At 38.7% G+C, this 22,629-nt stretch overlaps 1 protein-coding gene across 2 annotated transcripts in view; it reads left to right on the forward strand.

Moving 5' to 3' along the window:
- The window catches only part of CDH18 (cadherin 18), a 258,530-nt gene that overhangs the window by 150,665 nt on the left and 85,236 nt on the right, over positions 1–22,629 (forward strand). Inside the window, exons 4-5 of one of the 2 annotated variants that reach the window (XM_065399561.1) lie at positions 12,144–12,150; positions 18,867–19,043. In XM_065399561.1, the coding sequence (XP_065255633.1) occupies positions 12,144–12,150; positions 18,867–19,043 (184 nt within the window). Of the gene's footprint in view, positions 1–12,143; positions 12,151–18,855; positions 19,044–22,629 lie in introns of both variants that reach the window. The other variant, XM_065399560.1, reaches the window with a different exon arrangement.

The following is a 22,629-nucleotide window of genomic DNA, read 5'->3' on the forward strand; positions in this document are numbered from 1 at the left end:
CCACATGCACAATGAATAGCCTTTGAAATGTAGTCTGAGATAGTTAATTCAGTTTTATATCCCATAAAATTGGCAAGATAGCTACCACCATCTTAAACACTTTCACATTATCATCGGAAAGATGAAGGCTACAGCATATATTGGAATAAATGTAATATTTAGATATCTTAAATTAAGGAATAAAAAGTCTTAGGTTACCATGATTTGTGAGAATTCAGCGACCAAAGAAGGCAAAAATACACAGCGGCTTTAGAAAGTGTGGAGAGTTGCTTCCTTTTATTGCAAGGCAGGGGGAGTCAGGGTGGGGGACATGCTTAAATATTAAACTGACACAGAAATGCACACCAACACGTGTGTGTGTATATCACAGTTGCCAACTTTCACACAGTAAATAAGCACCCTGACTTTTACAATAAGCCAAAAATCAAGCAAATCCCATTTCAAAACAAGGCCAAATCAAGTCAATCCCTAAGAACCCCAATACGCTACAAGCCAAAAACTAGCCAACAAGCAACTCATGCGCCAATTAAGGCAAAAATAAGCCCCATTTCTGTGTTTTTTTCTGCAGGTTTGGCATGTCTGGTGTGTATATGTGTTTGTTTATGTACATTTATATATATTTCAATTTGTTTGTAAGTGGGTAAATAATATTTATAGGGTTAGCTACATTTCTATATATTTTAATTTATTTTACTGCTTCAAACAAACTTTAAAAAAAATACAAAACAAAATTCTCACTTCTAAAACTTTGGACACCTATTAATTAACTGGACACGGCTGAGTAACAGATGCTTTCCTGAGCTCAAAGTCTTTTCTTTTCAGAATATATTACTCCTGAAATGTATAATACGGAGGATAACCACCCAATCAAACTTGCTCTTAACTACTAAAGGCATGACTATAACTTACACTTCCTCAACAAATTTGATTGAAACTTCCCAAACTCCTTGCAAATCCAGTCTTAAACTGTAATAATATATCTCTAGCACATGGTAAATATGTAGATGGTCTAACACTGGGCAATCTTTGTAACATGAAATATAATCACTAAATTCATAAAACTAATTTCAGTTTTGATTTTCTTCTCTGGTCCATGTCCTTCATGCTCCTGACTTCTATCTCCTTACATTACATGGCATTTCAGACTATATTAGCAGGTGATGTTGCTCCTTTTGGGAGACATCTAGTGAGTCTTGCTGTGGATTGCACTCACTGTGGATATCACAGAAAGTGGAAGTTGCCTCCCAGACAGATTTTGGGGATGAGTAACTCCAATGTATGAACTCTAATGGCAGCCAAGTTTGCAGAGAACACACAGGCTGAACTAGTGGTTAAAAAAAAAATGGGTAAAGTAACCTAAACTAAACTCCATAGTCCCAGATGAGAAGAAGTTATACTCCATTTACTCTTGTTTACCTTTGTCTGTACTACTGGGCTGAACTTCATGTTCCCTTATTGTTAATTTCTTTATTGACCAACACCCTGGTGAGTTTTGTATCTACACAGTGTGTGGACTGTATACTAGAGCATGTTGTAAAGGATACCTTGAATACAGCTTTCCTGAGTTATGTTTCATTTATATGTATACTTTGTTGTTGGTATTATTTATTTAAAGTTAAGGCCAGATCTTTCAGGCCTCTTTCAGGTAAATCTCTTATTGAAGAAAATTGAGTTTTGACTAAGGATAGTAGAATTTGCCCTATACTATATAAAACATGAAACTCCAATCACAAAAAGTAAGTCACATGAGATCAACATGTCCATTTAATTCAGCTACTGTAATGCCTCTAGGATTTAATGAACTGTGTTTGAACATTGTACTAAACAAAAATTGTTAGAATAGCTCCTGAAAAGGAATATGATTTTCTGCACTACTACAACAGTCTAATCAGGAGAGGGGAAATATAATATACAAATTCATACATTTTCATAATGTGATTGAACCTCTTACATACAATTTTAAACATAGTAAAAACAATACCTGATATAAGAAATGTATATGAAAAATTCTGTTTGCAAAACAAAAGTATTCATCAGGTGCAGGCCTGTGAATATGACGTCAACAAGAGTATGACCTGAGTGTAATGAATTCCTCTCTAGAATACACTTCCCCTACCAAGCATCCTCAATGGTACCCTGTCCTACAGTAATACATCTTTTTCATCCATGTTGTTATCTTCACAACCTTTCCCTCTCATTGATTGTCTACATGCAAATGGACTACCAATATAGCACAAGATGGAAGACACTATTTCACTTGAAGGAGCTTTTGGTTTTCAGCAAACTATATTTCCCAGTTCATGTTGGTCAGTCTTATCAATGACTACCTTAGTTGAGTAATGCCCCAGCTTTGGGCCCTAATTCTGAGATAAAATGTTCCTTGAACTTCTCTGTGATCTTAGCAAAATGATATAGGCAATTTCATCTTCTTTTCAATTTTCCTAGCCATCTTCTGTAGACTTTATCCTTAGTAATGTTCTGTGGTCTTAGCCTTAGTGCAATATGGATATATTTTATGTATTTTGCTCTTTAGTTTGATCCTGTTTCTTCTTGCATCAGGATCATCAGCTCATATGGTGGTTTCAACTGACACGTCTGAGTGTTTTAAGTGCTAATGTTGACAAAAGGAACCAGTTATGGACAGACAAATGCATTTCTTCTGGTAGCTTTACTACACTATAGATTCCATAAGCCATTCTCCAGTAATCCTCTTGTATTTAGGGACTCATCCTGCAAGGAGATGAGCACCTCCTGAGAATTGCTGAGTGCCCTGATCTTCCTTTGGCCCCGCAAACAAGGGGGAGACTATTTCCTGGTCCACTGCCTCCCAAAACTTCCTACTTCCCTTATTGCCTTGGATAAGTAACATTTTGTACAGCAGATTAAATTTTAGACCTTATATTTTGACAAATCCATTAACTTCTGTAACATAAACCAAAATGTTAGGGACAAAAAATGACTAATAACTTTCTTATAAATTCCAGTTATTTCAAAGGATTGCATGAAATTCTTTAATAGTGTATAATGTGTGAAATGTAGAAGGGTCCAAGTGATGTAGGAATCTGGAAAAAATGCTTTTATAGATAGCATTCAGTTTTAAGTTACACCTCTACCCCGATATAATGCTACCTGATATAACACGAATTTGGATATAACGCGGTAAAGCAGTGCTCTGGGTGGGCTGGGCTGCACACTCCGGCGGATCAAAGCAAGTTTGATATAACGCGATTTCACCTATAATGCGGTAAGATTTTTTGGCTCCTGAGGACAGCATTATATCGGGGTAGAGGTGTACATATATATTTTGGTCCACATGCCTTTCTTTTGTGAGACACTGTAAGAAAGAAGTCTGATCTGTGTTTCTTGTAAGACTTGATGGAACAGGTTATTGATATTAAATAAATAAATAGGATTGAACTGGCTAGTGGCTTTCACTGTGTTTGATCCTGCAAGGTGCTGATTGCCCACAACTCCTTGACTTCTTATTGTGAACTCCATAAATGTAGCCACATCAGGATGCCGGTATTCTAACCCCAGAACAATAGTCTCTCAGTGACTAGTGTTGTTGGAAAGGCTGGCTGCTGAATTCTGAACTAACTGAAGCTTTACAGTTTCATGGCTTACCATAGTTAGGAGATGGGATGCAGTGTTCGGCCCAATCCAGTAGCAATACAAGGAGAACCTCATGGTCACAGACAGATTTATGATTGTAACTTGGTGCCCTTGTAGCCAAGATGGAGTCTGCTCTGCCGGCAGCTCTGGCCAAGAAAAGTTGCACGCAAAAACGCAGCAGGGCAAGTCCCTTACACCCGCAGGGCACCTGTTCCAAACCACCAGAGTGAACATACACACACTGTAAGAGTACAATGAAGATAGGAAAGGGAAATATTTATAATACAATGGGGAAAGTTAGGGGGGTGGTAAAACAGGGTTACATTCAACACAAAGCCCCACAGGCCCAGTGGTACCACAGTCCGAAAGGGCAGATACTGAGCAATGCACGTGCATTCACAGTTCAGGAGTCCTGGGCAAAGTTCTGGTCCAGTGGTGCTCTTGGTTGTTCCTAGTCATCTACGGCACCAGTAAACCTTCCCCCCAAAACCCCTCTGGCGCCTCTTCTGCCACTCTCTGCAAAGCCACACAGAGTGACAACCTCCCCACTTAGCAACAGCCTTCCTCCTTATTTCCAAAGCAAAGTCACAAGCCCCAGTATTCACCCCCCATACAGCTCTGGGCAGCAGTGATAATGGGTCCGGCTCCGGGTTGTCCTTCTCACGAGATTCCTCTATGGCAGAGTGCTCATACTGAATCCTGTCCTAGGGTGTCCCTGGTCAGCCGCTCTCTCCCTCCCAGGCTTCGGGCAGGATCTCTGCTGCTTCACTCTGTGAGGGCCTGCTTGTTGTAGACCTTCTGTCTGGAGCTCCAGACACACACAAACCCTGTTGCTCTCCCTCTCTCCCGGCTCTTCCCATTCCCAAACAGCATTTCCTCTTGGCCCATGTTCTCTAAACCCCAAAGGGGTTACATGATATATAATAAAAAGAATGAGGAGTGGCACCTTGGAGACTAACAAATTTATTTGGGCATAAGCTTTTGTAGGCTAAAACCCACTTCATCGGATGTATGCAGTGGAAAATACAGTAGGAAGATATATATACACAGAGAACATGAAAAAATGGGTGTTGCCATACCAACTCTAACTAGACTAATCCAGTTAAGTGGGTTTTAGCCCACAAAAGCTTATGCCCAAATAAATGTATTAGTCTCTAAGGTGCCACAAGTACTCCTCATTCTTTTTGCTGATACAGACTAACACGGCTACCACTCTGAAACATGATATATAATGCACATTTCCAGATGTTTTGAAATAATTTAATGTAGTTAAATAATACCAATGTTAAAAGTGTGATTGAAGAAACACATTTTTAGATAGAGATGATGTTCTAATAATCGGATGCCTTCCGGAGTTCCTCTGTGAACTCTTCCTAGTAAGGCAATCTAATAGCAATAATTCACTCAGGGTAAAAGTCATTGCTATGTAGATGGCTTATGAATCACTTAAGCATTACTTAAGACCTACTTAAGACTTTTAAGGGCTTAATCAGTGCATAGGGACATGTATAGGCCCTGTAGTTGGTTGATTTTCATCCTAACTACAGTACAAAGCTATCAGCTCTGTTTATAAAGATTTTTTCCTAAATGTTCTCTAGCTCTTCAGTTTTAAGATGACACAAGCTGTTTTTTTTTTCATTTGTGAGTTTCATAGCTGAGTTTTTGTTCCACAATAATTATTGCTTGTCCTTGTACATAGTTTGCAACTTAACATGACATAATCTTCTAGCATTTTGTTTTACATGCTGTCTCCCTGTGACGGAGTTGGGACTCACCACCCAGCACCTCCCACTGGTTGTTCCGGGAATTAGCTCAATCCATGGGGAGCAACCTCTGCTGGTGGTGTCCCGTCATCAACTGTTCCTCGCTGGTGTCTGGACCCACATTGCTCCCCGCTCAGCAGCATCCTCTTCAGGCCACTGCCCTCCGGCAGTGCCCCCTAGTCCATCCTCACCCCTTCCGGGGAGGGGAGGGTGTTCAGCAGTCCTTGCACTAGCCTCAGTGGCCAACCACAACCTCCAAAGTCTAGCGCCTTGTCTCAAGGGCTGGTTGCAGTTTGTCTCAGCCACCCTACTGCATGGCTAGGTGCAGTACAAGGGGGAAGGGGGTGGGACCCAGGCCCGCCTACTACTCTGGGTCCCGACCCAGGAACCCTCTAGTGGCAGCATCCCTGCCCTCCTTCTCTCCCCTTTTCTAACTGTCCCTGGGCCACTTCCCCTCTGGCCCCTCCCACCCTCTAGGCCCTTTCTCTCAGGGCCCTCAGTCTGGCAGGTTTTAGGCCCGAGCCCTACTGTACTCCCCCTGAGCCTGCCCAGCACTGCTCTGTCCGAGGTGCTGGTCTCCTCCTCTGGAGACCGACCGACGGACCGACCTTCCCCCATGAAGGTCTGGGATAGACTCCCCGCTCCCTTCCTGGGCAGCCTTTATATAGGGCCAAGCCAAGCCCTGATTGGCTGTCTCGAATCTTGGCTCTGATTGGCCCCCAGTAAGCCCTTTTTTCATTGGCTGCTGGCCCGCGCAGCCGCTCTGGCCTACTCTAGCCCCCTCTCACATTGGGGTGGGGCACTCGCCCCGCCACACTGCCAATAAGGTTTGATTATTTAATATATTTAATAATTATCTTCATATATTCTTTCTTAGAGTCTGGGAGGAAGAACAGCTGGGATCCGTGTAGTTTAAAATTTTGCTGCCAGGATAATTTCCTTAAAGGCAATTATAAACATAAAATCAGTATTCTTCCCACACATACAGAAAAGCCTTAATTTTGTGGAAAGGAGAAGCTTGCAGGTGAGGGGAAAATATAAGAGCCTCTATGCATTTAGATTAGCTCAGCAGCTGGTGCTACTTAAAAATTAAACTAAGTGTCTATCCTTTTCTGTTGTGAAAATTCAGCCATTACATTGGACCTTAGGGAGCAGAGACCAATGAGCAATTTGAGGGATCTTAGGCTACGTCTACACTACACGCCACTTTTGGCAGCATGTAGAGTACATACCTGCAAGGCCCCCCTAGCATGAATATAATTAGGAGTGTTGCCAGTGAGGCATGGCTTAGGTGAGTACAGTAAAGACATTCCTGAGGGGTGTGAGTATGTATGCAAGCACATATCCTATATGCTGTCTACTTACCCATGCTTCCTATCTATACTGCTATTTTTAGACATGTGGTGTCTCGCTGCCTCCCCACTGCTGGAGCCTTTCCCCACTGCAGGAAAAGACTCCCCCAGTGAGGAACAGTTCAGGCAGTGGGAAGACACCAGGGAAAGGCTTCGGCAGCTCCCCACTGCTGGACCCCTACTTTGTCATAGGGCAAGATGCCAGCAGCTAAATAGCAGCAAGGAAAGGCTCTGCTAGCTCCTGGCTGTCAGAGCTGACTCCAGGAAAGGCTCCATCAGCTTGACCTTTCCCAGTGGCCTCCTCCCTGCTAGAGTCTTTTCTTGCCTCAATGAAAGGCTCTGGCAACAGGGAGCTGCTGGAACTTTTCCTCACTGTCTCCCCTCCGCCAGAACCTTTCACTGACACATGTAGCTACAACACTGCAGTGTGGACACAGCCTGCTTTTCCCTATGGCATGTAGCTAGATAGACACTATCTGCTGCCAAAAGTGATGTGTAGTGTAGATGTAGCCTCAATGTGAGGAAACTCCAAAATGAGATCCTCATGGAAATTTCCTCCATGCTGCCCTGTTATACCAGCTATGCTGAAATTTGTCACCAGCTAAACCATACTGCAACAGCTGGAAATAGTTTTCTACAAAACTTTGATTTCTCCTTCAGCTCATTGCTTTCAATCAGATATGGATCTCAAGTTTAATCCAGACTACCTCAATATATTATTAAGTGGCCTCCAGGTAAAGGTTCATTTTGATGACACAAAGAGGTGGACTTTATTAAGCAATAAATCCTAGTTGTTGCTGATAAAACATATGTAGATTATATTTCAATGCCTGTATCTTTATTATCCAAGCAAATTTTTTTTTCAAATTTAGTACACAAACTTGTGTGCCAAGTTAGAGTCAAAGTTCACCCATTTTTGAGTTGGCTGAATGGTCAGAATTGTTTTTAACAGCACTCAGAAAGCGTCAATGGGATTGTGTTTAAGATTTGTGGAAAAACTGACAGTCCAGCTAAGATGAAGCATGAAAAATGTTACCCCCACCCCGCAAAGTGAATATTTTGCAGATCTGAATGCAAGGACGTAAGGTGCTAATGAAAACTATTTTGCGACCTTAACTGTAGAAGGCATTACGACTGATATAAGAGTGCCATTTTAGGAATTATCTTAACTATTGAGGAGAACTTTACTGCCATTAAACATGAATCAAGTCAATGTTTGTACGATAGCCACACTCCATAACTCTCTTGCTCAACTGATATTTTCTTCCTCTCTTGTTCTTAAAGTTTTCAATTATACAATTATTTCAACTAGTAATATGTATAAAGTCTCTACTCTGGTCCCAAAAGAGAATGGCCAGTGACTGACACATCCTTTGTTTAAATGGTTTAGTGTTTAATGTATCGATTATTCTCCTTTTTTTACAACATAACATCAGATGAAGTAAATCCCCAAACTATTTGACTTTGATTGTTCTACATTTAAAAATTGCAAATGTTTCTCACCTTTTATTAAAGGTAAGCCTGGTAAGAGTTGAACTATCCAGGCTCAATTTCTTTAAATTTTCAGAGCATGTGGATTCTCTCTAATTCTCTCAGCCGGAGATATGACAGGAGAAAAAAATAAATAGGCATGTGTTTGTCTTCTATTATCTGATGCTGGTATGAGAATCAAATCTGTCAAGCCAAAGAGCAGCAACCTACTGCTCCAAACATAAGAGACATGGGGGGGGGGGAGGGCAGTGGTTAATCCCCCATAAGAATTGTTTGGAATCACCTGCCTAGCAAGGTTGCTGAACCAAAGACATTAGGTCATTTTAAAAGCAGCTCGTATCAATACTGTCCCAAGGAAATATTGTATAAAAAGAGACAACCCTCAATAATCTGAATGGCTTTTTACCTTTTTCCACTATGTTTTACATTCTTAATATGCTAGACCAATTGTTAACATATGATGTGCCCTGAAAGATGGAAAGGAATACATAACATAATAATGAAGAACATAAAGTGTATCCAAGAGTTAAGAGCTAAGTGTTTTCTGTTTGTTTGAGACAGCTAAGAATTTTCTCTCTATCTCTCTGTGGAGCTGAGCAAATAATGTGCAAGAAATATTTTTTGATGAATTTGCCTTCTTTTTCTGTTCACAGAATGCCTGTGAGCAAATTTAATTTTATTGTATGTATACATTATTTGAACATAGTCAACTAAATAGGTTTTGAATATAATTTACAGCATTGTTTGCTAATGAATATTTGAAATCTGAGATTTGTTGCTTAACTATATTTGGTCATATAAGCTTGATGGTATTGTCTCTGTTTCCTGGTTAGATAAGTGTAATTCTTATAATCAGGTTTTTATTGTAAATACTTCTGGAAGGTAAATTTAATACTCAGTTTCCAAGAGTATTTTAAGTATGTGATCTTAAAAATTGAACACACAAAAGTTCTTTGAAATCAAACACAAAAGGGTAGCTAACATGGCCAAAGAGATTTGTATTTAAATTCAAATAAATTCTTGTGAAAAAATATTTCCTTTATTCACCCCACTCGGGAGGTTGGATGGTGGGGAGGGTGGGTATTCCCACATCCATGACAATAGCCAGATGTTTTTAGGTGTTGTTTTATTTTTTTATTGTTCCACTTGACACAGTCATCCTTGTGCTTTTCCACATATAACAAAGTATTCACATATATTCCTCACATGTCCAAGGTAGACGAGAACATTTCCCAGGATCTGCGTTGAAATAAATGAACTTGTTTCAGCAAATACCAAACATTCATGACTGACAAATAGGGATAAAGATTCTAGCTAGACCAGAAAATTAATGTTTCCTCTAAACAGCTCAATGTCATAAATGTACTTTGTTACCCAGCAGCACAGTTACAAACATGGGGGCTGCCCCTGCAAAGGAGACTATGCAGGTGTAACCCTGTACACTCACAGGACCCCCATTTAATCATTGGGACTCCATGTGGGTGCAGGTTTCTGCCCTGATGCAACAAGTTACAGAATCCAGTCCCCAGATCTCTATGATGTGGATTTTCTATGGAATTTGGAACAAGTCTTTGATACATTACATGAAAACTTCAGAACTTAATTTTACATAATTCCTCTAGCAAACTGGGTAACACAGGAAATATAAAATCAATATTACTTTGTTCTAATTTCCTTACTGGTGAAATCAATGCTGGGTTTTAATTAGATAAACTTTTTTTTTAAAAAAAAAAAGCTTCCTAGTTTCGTTTTGGGGTTGACAGCAAAGAGCTGAAACAGTCTCACATTTAAAGAAAACACTGTATATTTGTTAGCAGCAGACTGAAAACAAACCCTTGTTTATCAAGTAAAAATAGAATGCAAGACCAAAGGTGAGAAACAAATTTATACTTTACAACAGCATCAAAGTCTGAGATATTATCAGGTAATATAGTCTAGGTGTTCTTAAAGTTCATCACAGGCTTAAAACTTCCTTTTCAAAACTACAGGTTACAATTCAGCAATGCATTTAAGCTCATATTTAATTTTTAAATGTATCTTTAAGTAGATACAGTGCAGTGCATAGTTTTGAAAAGACTTTTTTTTAGGATTAATGCTATTTTTTCTGTTATTCTTCATGACTGAAAGCGTCTCTTAAAGCAGAAGCTGAAAAAAAAGTGTCCTTCTGAGAAACTCATGAAGAGTTGTCTTGATTCAAAATGACAGCACCATCTGTTGTTCTCAATAAGACTGAGGCCACAGGCTGTCCCCAATTAAGACAGTGGCAATTTTGGCCCAATCTTCTTTTGTTCTCAAAGGTCTGAAGCCACAGGCTGCCATTAGCAAAGGTTGGCAGTCTGTAGCCTCAGTAGCTGCGCTGTAGTGACACCATGCGGAAAAAAAGTACGAAATAATGTTTTTACAAATCAGTTTAATATGTCTTCATTCAAAATGACAGCACCTTTTGTAGTTCTCAATCAGACTGAGGCACAGATTGCCCCCAATTAAGATGGGTCTTCTCAAAATGGTCACTGTCTCTATTTGTTCTTAATGCGACTGAAGTCACATGCTGCCCTTAGCAAAGATTGGCAGCCTGTGGCCACAGTAGCTACCCTGTAGTGACACCATGAGGAAAAAAGTATGAAATAATATAATGTTTTTACAAGCCAGTTTAATATATCCTAGGATCCCAAATACTACATATGGTTTTGCATGGCATCTCTACAGGACAGAGTTAAGGTTGGTTGGGTGATTTCACTATGCATTTCTATGACTTAGCATGTCTTAATTTCTTTTAAGGTTAGCTTTCAGTTCATAATTCTTGGTTTAGGCATATTTTTAACACTGCTGTATTTTTTTTACCCTAAAAATAATATATTCTCTTAACTTAAACTCCATCTTAATGTTGGTTCTGACTGGGAATAGTAAGTACTATTTAATGAATTTTAGCTGTTTTTAAGGTGCTTTAGCAGCTGTGAATAAGGCAGAGAACCACTGCTATCTAACTATCTATAACATGCTTCCCAAACCACCATAGGTCTATGGATCACAAGATGGGAACTTCTGATGTAGGCAGCTGGATAATTACTTTGTGTCAGAAAGTTAATCCTATAAAGAACACTTATTAAGGATTCATTCACACTGGTATCAATTAAAACCTCATGCTACCTACCACTGAATGGTAAAATTACAACATATTGTAAGGAGATAAATACTCATGAGTGGGGAGAACAAGTTAAGTGATTCAAGGTTCATTGTAGCATAATTAGGAGTAATGGTACGCAATTGAGCATAGGAAAAAAATAGACTTAAGGACTATTTATTTGGACAGTATTCTCCTGAAGGAAGAAGAGGAAGCCCCATACCAAACGTAATTTAAATGTAGATGGACAAAACACTCCTACATACAACATAGGGAACAATACTACATTGGCAGGGATATGGGCAAGATCCATCCATCTGATCTCTGCAACACACCTAATAGTTCTCTTCCATCTCTTATTTTTTGATAATGCAATACCAATGTGATAGTTTTGAAATACTTATTAGGCCTTCACCTGTAACAAGGCTTACAAAAACAGGAATGGGAGAGGAAAGTAATACTAATTTGCTGTGTGAGTGTGGGATCCCCAGATAATCATCTAATGCTTTTGTATTACAAGTGAAAAAATGAAAAAAGCAGCATGTAATCCACTTGAATTCCAAGAAATATTCCAGAAAGTTTGTCATGTGGTCTTGGTTGCTCTTTGTTGTGGGCAGGATTTTAAGGAGCAGCCTGGCAGTAATGATTTGAATAAAGAAAATAGTCGTTTTTTCAAAAATCTTGATTATCTTCACCTTAGTATAGTACAACATAAAATGTGTTTAATAGTCACATGTCCTGTCTCTTGCACCTATGGAAAAAAATGTTTCTAAAAATGACCCAAGACGTTTGTGCTCTGCAGAGTTTCCATGTCAGCAGAAAAATGCTTGAGTCTTGGACATTATGTTGGTGTCTATTATATTATAGCTAGCATTTTCAAACATCCAAACACTTCACTTTCAGGTGACCAAAGCTTCAGCTGTTCTTTAGAAGATATGGAAGATGTTTGTTGCCAATGCAGAAGGTTAAGCCAAACATATATACGTTCTTTAAAATGATATGTTTCTCTCTCCTAGCTTAAAGCCGCAAGACTTAGGTGTTGGCAACAACAACAACAAAAAAACATATCAAGAATAAAGAGAGTGGATTTGAAATTCCTGTGGTGAGCTGTAGGAGAAACAAGTATTTACTAATTCACAAAAATCACAGATTTAGTGTGGATTTATTATATTGAGAGAAGTCCCACTTGAAGTAAGATGAACACATATATACTAACTGTCAAAGAAAGAGTGCTAAGAAGCTAAAATTTAGAAAGCTGCAGTATTGAGGTCTTTAAACCACGATTTGAGGACTTCAGTAACTCAGACATAGGTTAGGGGTTTGTTACAAGAGTGGGTGGGTGAGATTCTGTGGCCTGCGTTGTGCAGGAGGTCAGACTAGATGATCATAATGGTCCCTTCTGACCTTAAAGTCTATGAGTCTATTATGGGAAAGACTCATAAAACTGATGCCTGTTTTTTTTTAATGTACCACACTTGTGGGTTGGTGTTGGTGGCCACTTGTTCTTTTGATCATGCGTAACTGTGTTGTAGAAGATGCCAGAGTGAAAGCTGGAGAGTTTGGCATTTGGAGAATTACAACTATTGTTTCCTTTTGTCAGAGATTCAGGAAGGCAACCGACATCAATTTGCAATTGAGCTCAGTGGAGTTAACAGGGATAAGTTGCCTAAGTGTATCAACACGCCAGTAGATAGCAAAAGGATTCTGTGTGAAGTATGCTGTTAGAGTCACTGTGAAAGGGATATTTCACACATTAGTTAGGGGGCTAAGTACCAAATACATTTATCACCCATTACTAAAATTAGAGTTTACAGAAACAAATATTAGGTAGGTTGACAAAAATGTTTTTGTTATTTTTTGCTTTTCAATACAAATATCACAATACAAAAAGATAAATAAAAACACTATAAACTTATAATTACCATCGGTAGCATGCAACATAGTATTAATTTATATATGCAAAAAACATTTTAACTTCCTTAATATTAAACTATATAATTTAATAAATCAATACTTGACAACTAAATGGGGGGGTGGGGGGTGGAGGGGAGGAACAACACTAACAAGATAGCCTGGGAAAATATGCAAGTAAAGGAAAAATAAGAGGGAGGGAAGAACCAAGAGGGGGGATGGGAAGGAGGCCAAAATTATTAACAGTTGTTTTTCATGAGATCAGTTCAGTATAGTGACCCCATTATTTGTCACCTAAAAGTGCTTACCATGCCTTAATGGATGTCATAATCTTGGCAAGCAAGAGAACTCATAATTATTAATAACTAATAACTTATTTGACAAAGATGATAGCACATGAAAATAAGTAATAAAACCATGCTAGGTCAGTTACAGTGTCTTCTGTTGTGTTTCTCTTGGGGAACTTCCAACAGAGATGACGTTTCTGTAAGAGTGAGACCCTGCCTTATAGGGCATACTTTTCTCTAGGCAAACTAGAACAGAAGTTTATTATTCCCCGAATCAATAGGTAGATCCCGTCTAGATAGATAATCCAGACATCTTATTCATAGCTAAATGAATTTTGTTTAAAGGTAGTTGCATTCAGATTGGTTTACTATAGATTAACAAAAGCAGTTACAACAGTAAGTGATTTTACTAGTACTATTTACATTCAGTCACTGGAACAGTGCATTAATTCAGTCACTTAACTGAGTGAGTGAATGCATATTCAGTGAGAAGTTAAAATCTCAGGGCCAGATCGACCTTCGTGCAACCCTAGTCATCATGCCACTGGTTTGATCCTTCACAGCAGCTTCAAGCAGCCTCAAAACTGCTCTAAAAGTTGCACCAGCTGCAACAGCTCTCAAAGGGCCACCTGCAGCTGAAGTGTAGTAGCACTTAATTCAGCACAATGCATATGGCTAACCAGTAAATGAGCCTTAGCAGAGGCTAGTGTCTGGCCCTCAGCATTTTTTTAACTCAACTACTTATTTAAGGAATGGTTTGAGACAGGCAGATTAATGAAAAATAAGACTCTTACATTCATATTATATCCCATTCTTTTACTGTAGGCCCTAATCTCTAACCCACTGAAATAAATGGGAATCTTTCCATTGACTTCAGTGGGTTTGGGATTGAGCCCTTAGTCAGCATGTCTGCTTCCCAGGAATAAACTATATAGTATTTAACAGGAACAGCTGTCAATAAACCTTAATCTACAATTTCAATATCTAATTAAATAAATGTCTGTTCTCTCCTATTAGAGGTTGGGTTGGATGTGAATATCTGTGCTTAGCACTTTTCCATTGGCTCATAACTTTATGGGCAGGTATCAGTCAGATCTTCAGGTCCAGCATATGCAGAGTAGTAAAATTCTTGAAAGGCACATCTCACCTGGTGTTCAGGCAGAGATGGCCCTTACAATCTCTTTGAAGTTTACTTTTAACACTTGTTCTTTTATTCAGTCCATTTTCTGAATATCTCTTCAGTTCCACAAATACTGAATCATACTTAGAGAGCTCTTTCAAGTGTTTTGACTTTTTAAATATAGCACTTTTATATTATTGCAATAATTTTCTGAAATGTATAGCTAAAACTCTGTGACCAGTGTCTATTCTTTTTATCAGGGTGTATTAGCAAGAGCACAAGTGTCAAGATTGTGGTCCACGTCAATTTTAACAATAAGCAAATTTCAAAATAATCCTCATCCTGACTTTATCATTTTTATTTTTGAGATAAAAAATTAATGTGAGTTAACATAACCCATAAGCATAACATATAAGAATGCATGGCAGTGTTTCTCTTTTGAAACTCGTAAAGGTGAGGTTCTATGTGGATATCATAGTAACATCCTAAATAATATGCATTGCAATTGAATCACTACTTTATGGTTAAGTATTAATTTTACCGCAGTGTTGATTGTTTCACTTTATTCCATTTATATTATTTTATCCTGCTACATAGCTTGTGTTTCCCTTGAGAACCTCCTGATTCATGGTCATTTATTTTCTGTTGTCCCCAGTGATCCATTTTTTAAGTGTTCACAGAGTTCATCACACTCATCCATCCTTATCACATTACTATCTGTGTATTATTATTATTTGCTTGTTCTACACTAGTACCTAGAAATGATAATTGGGATTAGTCCCCTTGGTGCTATCTGCTCTACAAACACACAGTAAAATCTTCTGTTTCATATCAAGTCCATTTATTTATTTATATGCTGTATTAATTTTACTGTGCATTTCCTCTGCAGCTTCAACTTTTGTAGTATCATCATTTTATGTCTTCATTGAAGGAGTTCTTTCTGCCAGAAGTGTGGGTCTAATCTAAATTCAGATTAAATTCTCCTTTTCCCTGAAATAATCTTTTTTAATAAAGTCCTTTCTTTACTTTTCGGTGGTACTATCTCCATCTTTTAACAACCTCAGGTTACTCTGGTGCTGCTATAATGTTTTCAGCGTGACATATAGGGTCATATGGAGACAATCTCATTCTTCATTTTGAGACTCCATTTTCTTTTTCTTTTTCTTTTTTTGTATTTCTCCTTCGTCCTGTAAAATAATTTGCATAATCCTTAAACGCTGTTGTAAATTCTACCAGCTCATCACACTCTTCCCTTGTAGTTACGATTTCAAGGTGACCTATCTCCCTCTCTCTTCTTCTTTATTTAAATCTTTTTCTTAGAATTCATGTATCCAACATCATTAAAATGGAATCTTTAGCTTTGCAGATTAGTCATAATGGATATCCTCTACTTCCTTTACTGGAGAGCCCTCTTTTGGTTCACAAAAATGAATGACCCTTCGTCATTGCCTTTTTTATGATTATCCTCTAGAGATTTATAACATACATATTTCCTAATATTTGTTAACAGAGAAATCAACTTCTGTTTGCATGTGTATACATCTGAACATGTTTATACATAATTTACATATACACATATATATATTCACATAAAAAGCTTTGTTTTGTGAGTCTATGACCCTGGCATTAAGCAGTGTAAACTTCCTCACACTGCCTTTTTTCACTTGCCCACAAACCTGATTTTGAATAGATAAGAGGATAGTGCACTCGCCCTTGTTACTCAGCCCTTCTGCTCAGACTGCTAAGAAATTGTGATTGTGTGTGTGTGTGTGAGGTAGACATTTTTCTTCTGGGAATTTGGCAAAGACCACAAAATCATTTCACATACCACCCATCTGGCGTCAGCTGGTAATGACTGCCATTGTCATCCCAAGAAAGGTTTGAACTGGTGCCCTAGAAATGAACCCCCCCATTCTATTGCCAATCACCTCTTCAAAGATACTTTTTAAAATACTTGGTGAAATAACTCACAGTCAAGGGGAGTGGGGAGAAGATGCTTTAAGCCATCCTTGTGCACTCCTTACACTGGGATGCTTTGTGGGCTGGACTGGGCAAAATGTAGGACATGTCTATGTGACACAGCAATGCACCTTAGAGGTGTGGAAATTCTAAAGCTCACCAATGAGTTGTGCACTTGTTGCCTGGTGTGGACCCTGCTGGTGCAAACTTAAAGTCCCCTAGTGTATGTTAATGAGCACTATGTTAACACATGCTAGGGAGCTTTTAGTTCACAGAACAGGATCTACATGGGCCAGTTAATGCTCAATGTGTCACACCCTCTAGTGTGCATTGCCATGCCTTGTAGCCAAGACCTTAGACAGCCCCAAGAGTTCTGTCTACAGGTTGCAGTACTGCCCTGAATCTCCACTGCACTGTGGGCTGCAGACTTGCCTCCAACTTGCCTCTCCCCCAACATAGCCCTCCCCCCTCAGCCCTATCCTCTGCATACCCCCTATGACAGAGATTAGGAGAGGGTCCTCTGAAACAGCCTTATGGATGTCTTCCGCAGTATCTGTGCTGAAGGAATCCTCCCCTGGGTGGGACTGGGGCTCTTAAGGCCACTTTACACTGTTCAACAGAAACTCAATGATTTCTTGTTTTATTGTCGCTCAGTGATGACTAATATAGGTAGGTTTGGAAGGATAGTATTTTTATTGGTAAATGTCGATGAACATTCTCTCACACACACAAACCCCGATGAAAGAATATTTCCAACAATGTTAATTGAAATTTACAGATGGGTAAAGTAAGAAAAATGCTGTTTGATAATTTATTAGAGTTTGATTTAAGCATATTTACTCTGCATATTTTGACATGTGATGTTAACAGTTTGTGGTTTAACTTATATAGAACTTTAACTGTTTAAATCTCAACAGTTACTGTCACTAAATAATTATTGTCTAACTCGCTCCATTGTTTGATCCCACCATATTTTCCTGCAACTGTGAAAGTTTAAATAGACAAAAATCAAAAACAATGCTTCAAACCCATAATTATGTGCTACTGTGAAAATTAAAATTGATAAAAATCAAATATTCAAAATTATAAGAAAATCAAATAAAATAAATTGAATTCTGCCACGCCTAAATATACGTCTGCTAGTATACCAGTACTGGATGTATTTCTCAATGCAGCCATGAACTCAGTAATATTTAAAACTCCCAGCTCCATATCAACAGCCATTGGTATCATAGAATATCAGGGTTGGAAGGGACCTCAGGAGGTCATCTAGTCCAACCCCCTGCTCAAAGCAGGACCAATCCCCAGACAGATTTTTGCCCCAAATGGCCCCCTAAAGAATTGAACTCACAACCCTGGGTTTAGCAGGCCAGTGCTCAAGCCACTGAGCTATCCCTCCCCTTATAATTGCAGCTTCTCTGGTCTCATTCTTTTTGATAGGCGTTTATTTCTTTTTACATTATGTCTAGACAATGGGGTGCATGAATACTCACTTCAGATATAAACAGATTTTTTTTCAGTGCCATAAAGTTTTGAGTGGTAAACATTCTTGCAACTGCAAGAGTTGGGAAGGAAGAGAGCAATTCCAAGCTTTTTACATTGTTCTCCTTTTACCCTGGAGTAGTTACATTTATTTCCTTCACCAGATTAGGTGGGAAATGAACATAGAGAGTTATACATTTACTAAGGTTGCAAAATACACATGCTACACTGGCTGTGGCCTATAAACCTTATATTGAAAGACATGTTTCAAAGTATAAGAACTGGGACTTTTCTGTTAACATAGATTTTTACCCCACTGTAAGGAGACTGTTCTGTCATTCTTGCCTACAAAACAGTGATCTGCTCTTTGAAGAACTCATATTCCATAGTCAAGGTATGTGCAGTGTGTTGATAAGTTGATATTTTTGTGTGGATAATATAAACCAGTGATTCACACCACAGTGTATTTTTCCAAATGTTTGCTAACAAGAGGTATTGTGCTCCAATTACTTAATTATCTCTTGAACAGGTATTTTATCTTTTAATGACCATCAGAATCTGCTTGTACAAATACTAAATGTCACTTAGAATTCTGGCTGGTGCTCTTTATGGTCAGAAATGTATATGGTTTGCAGTTTAGCATGGTCAGTATTCTGAGGTAATTGTGTTCTCTGATTAGCAGTCACGATGGGTGTTGAGTATTCTGAAAATCTGTTTTTAGCTTGATTAGAAATATTTTCCTAATATTTTTTCCCAGAACATTATCAGCTGTATGTTCCTGAATCAGCCCAAGTTGGATCAGCAGTAGGCAAAATCAAGGCAAATGATGCAGATGCTGGCTCTAATGCAGACATGAAATACACGATCATAAATGGTGATGGCTCTGGAGTGTTTTCCATATCCACTGACAAAGAGACACGGGAAGGAATTATTTCCCTGAAGAAGGTAAGCAAATGGCTTTGAAAGTGCTTCTGTGAATATAATTAAAATGTTAGTGAAGTCTGCACAAGACAAGCAGAGGTCAATATGGAAATGTTTGTTTTAATTTGTAAACTTAATCGAGCACATATTGAACCAATGCTAATATAATGTCTCCATCAAAAACTTTAATTTGGTGTGGAAAGTGCAGAAGGAGAAGGACATGGGAAACAATCTGAAGGTAACAATTAATTAACTTTTCTGTGCTTCTAGAATCACCAGAATTCAATATTCAATAATATCCAAACAGACTGAATTAGATTAAACCATGTAGGATTTTTTTAAAGGTCCCTCCCCCTGTGAGTGGCTGTTCCTTTTATATTGTTCATGACACATTTTAGATTAAACAAACTAAGCACAGCCAGCCAGCAACAGTATAGTTGTCCCCAAATGGCTTGAATCCTGACCTAGAAGGTTCATCTATGGCAATGAGAAATTCAGTTTAGTTTTCATGCCCTTTCAGTCCTTGACCTCTCTGCTGAGACTACCAGAAAGGTGCCAATTATTGAGATGGTTTGTATAACATACACAGCTACACTTTTGCAAATAGACTAAAATCACTAATAGCTATCAGGTGGTTATAACTTATATGAAGTATCTATGTTATCCAGGTTCTAGTCAAACTGTTGGCCCTTAGACAAAAGGCTTTGTGCCATATATGGCGATGTTTAACTGAGTTCTACACAAAAGGGTTTATGCCACCGAGTTCGTCTCATATCTGTATTAAGTAGGTCCCCTGAACTGAGTTCCTAGTGAATTCCCCACAAAATACTTAGAACCCATGTAGGATGTGACTGGATTTTTGTTTAGTTTTACATGAAGAAAATGGGAATTAACCATAAGCTGTTATAATTAATTAATTAATTTTCAAAACGTTGCCTATGGTAGGAAATCATTTTTAGATTAAAGTCTCTGTTTGGATTAACAGGCAATTAATTTTTTCTGATGTGGAGCTGTTGTTTACCTGTGTAGGCATGGATTATACTACACAAACAAACAATGGAAGACTGCACTAAACTTCATATTTTACTAATATATTTGCTCACTTTCAATGAAGGCAGGAGGAATGAAAAACAATCTCTGGAAAATATGAAGAAGGGGAGATGTTGGGAGGGAAGCTCCAGATGTGAAATCAAACAAAACTTTTTGAAAGAAAATAAACTCCCCCCAATCTCTCTTTTCACATTTATTGAAATATAACCAAACCCCCAAAATTAGAGTCAAAGTCAGAACAAATTGCAGATTTAAAAACAAAAACAAACAAAAATACCCTCCCCACCCCGGACTTTTTGTCCTTAAAACTACAAGATCAATCCAGTATTATAGGGCCTCATCTCACCCTCCATTTCCCACCAAGCTCAGACTTTTTTATTCACATTGCCAGTGACTGAATAACTGCACAAATAGTGTGAACAAGTGTTTCAGGTTTGTCATTCTGTGCCTGCCCCAGACAGCTGAACAGTGGCTCTGCAGAGGTAGTATAAAACCATTGTATGAACAACAACCAGAGTTTCGGAGAAAATACGCAGCAAATGTCTGTCTTTTACTTATTGGAACAGACGCTGAGTCCTCTGGTGTCTGAAAAAGATCCAAAAGTCAATTGTCCATAAGTCTGGCCATGCAACAATGGAACTCTCAGTTTTGAAGCCAAAAAATCCCAAATGCAGATGTGAAGGGAACAGAATAATAAAATCTGCTCCACTACCTCCTCAGACCCAGAGCAGGCTTCCTGAGGTTCGCCTTCATCTGCTATGTGCTTCCCTCATAGGTTACTTCTAAAATATAATTTACTATGAAATACCTGCCACCGTATGTCCCTGTACTTGACGGGAACTCTGTTATTTTGAAGGTTCTATAATGACCTTACTGAGACAATCTTCTGGGCAATTCAATACTGCTAAATGGCATTCTGAGAAATATTCCATAAGTACACTCTGGTTTAGAATGCTGTTTCCTGAATTTGCCAATGGGAAATACATTTTAAAGTAAGTATGTTAGAGGGAGGCTGCTTGACTGTTATAGGGAAAAAAATACCCTTTGTAGGGACTGCATTCCCTTTTTCCCACCAGTTACTCCTTTTCTTCCCCTGTGACATATCCAGTAATATTGGGAAATGACTGACCATTCCATACCCTCAGCCATGCAAAGCCTATGAAAATTAAAAATAAAAAGAATACCATCAAGAAAGCTTCAGGGCATACCAACCCAAACCTCATTCTTTAACTGGCAGGTAGACTATGCTTCTCTCCATTAGGTTACATTATTGCCCCAGAGCATCTGAAAAAATGACCCCGTTTTCCAGGGGCAGGATACCCATATGCTACATAAATGCAAAGGAGTAATAGGAATGTTTATAGTTAATATCATCCTTTCTGCCAACATCAGCGTCCATCTCTTCCACCTCATCACCTTAACCTGGCACCTCATTACCTTAACCTGCTTCTCCCTGTTCTACTCAGCAAGTGAATCACTGCCAAAGACAAGTCCCAAAAAATCTGTAACTCTGGGAGGGCTCATCACAATCTGCGACTTCTCCGGAAGAGCAAAAGCATACCACGAAATCCCCACCCAGAAAAACTCTTCTTCATGTTAATTTCTGCTCTGGCTGCAGCTGAATAATTATGTAAAGTGCAAAAAAAGAAAAAGTCCCCATCTTCTGTACTGCCAACCAGCACTGTGACATCATTCATGTGGATGAACATTTTCATTGACAGAGTGAAATTCCTCTCACTCTTAATCCATGAATTTATGCCCTGAAATCCCATTACCATACACTGCCCACAGTAAAGTGTCCAAAGAAAAATAATACAAAAGTGGACTCAAGGGACAACTTTGTCTTACCTCAAAATATAGCCTCTCCCTTCCACCCTTTTACTAAAGGGATGCATAATACATGAACATACAAGAGCTGCAGCCAGTTAATAAACAGTAGGGGAATACCACTACGAGACCAGACCAACCATATATAACGCAAATTCATTCTTGTAAAAAGTTTTGGTCCAATCCAAAGACAAAACATAACTCTCCCATTTCCCCCATCACCCAATTTCAAATAGTTCCTGCAAACTTCACAAACTGCCTGCCACCATGTGACCTTGAACTGCATTAGACTGAGTGGGATACAATTATTTCCCTGCTTTCTTCTCCAATCTTTTGGCTAGAATGGAAGCCAAAATTTCGTAATCTGTTTTCAAAATGGCAATAGGTCTCCAATTCCTGATATCTTCCCAATCCTATTTTTGAAAAAAAGAGGCCTTCATAAATTGGAAGGTCCAATGTACATGTATTCAAGGTGTCACTGAAAGCACTGCAGAGGGGGGGATTCATAAACCTTTGATAAAATTCCACTGTGTAATAGTCCACCCCCAGAAAAGTTCCTTTCTTAAGTGACAAGACAGCTACATGAAGTTTTATTTCCTCTGTTGGCCTCACAAGTGAGTCCTGTTCCTGAACTGCCAATGTTGGAAAACCTGCAATACTATCTAAAAACTGCTGCTGCTGAAAAGGAGGAATGGTTTGTCCCTTAAAAACAAACAAACAAACAAACAAACAA

This window comes from Emys orbicularis, chromosome 2 (assembly GCF_028017835.1).
Source record: "Emys orbicularis isolate rEmyOrb1 chromosome 2, rEmyOrb1.hap1, whole genome shotgun sequence".
NCBI lineage: Eukaryota > Metazoa > Chordata > Testudines > Emydidae > Emys > Emys orbicularis.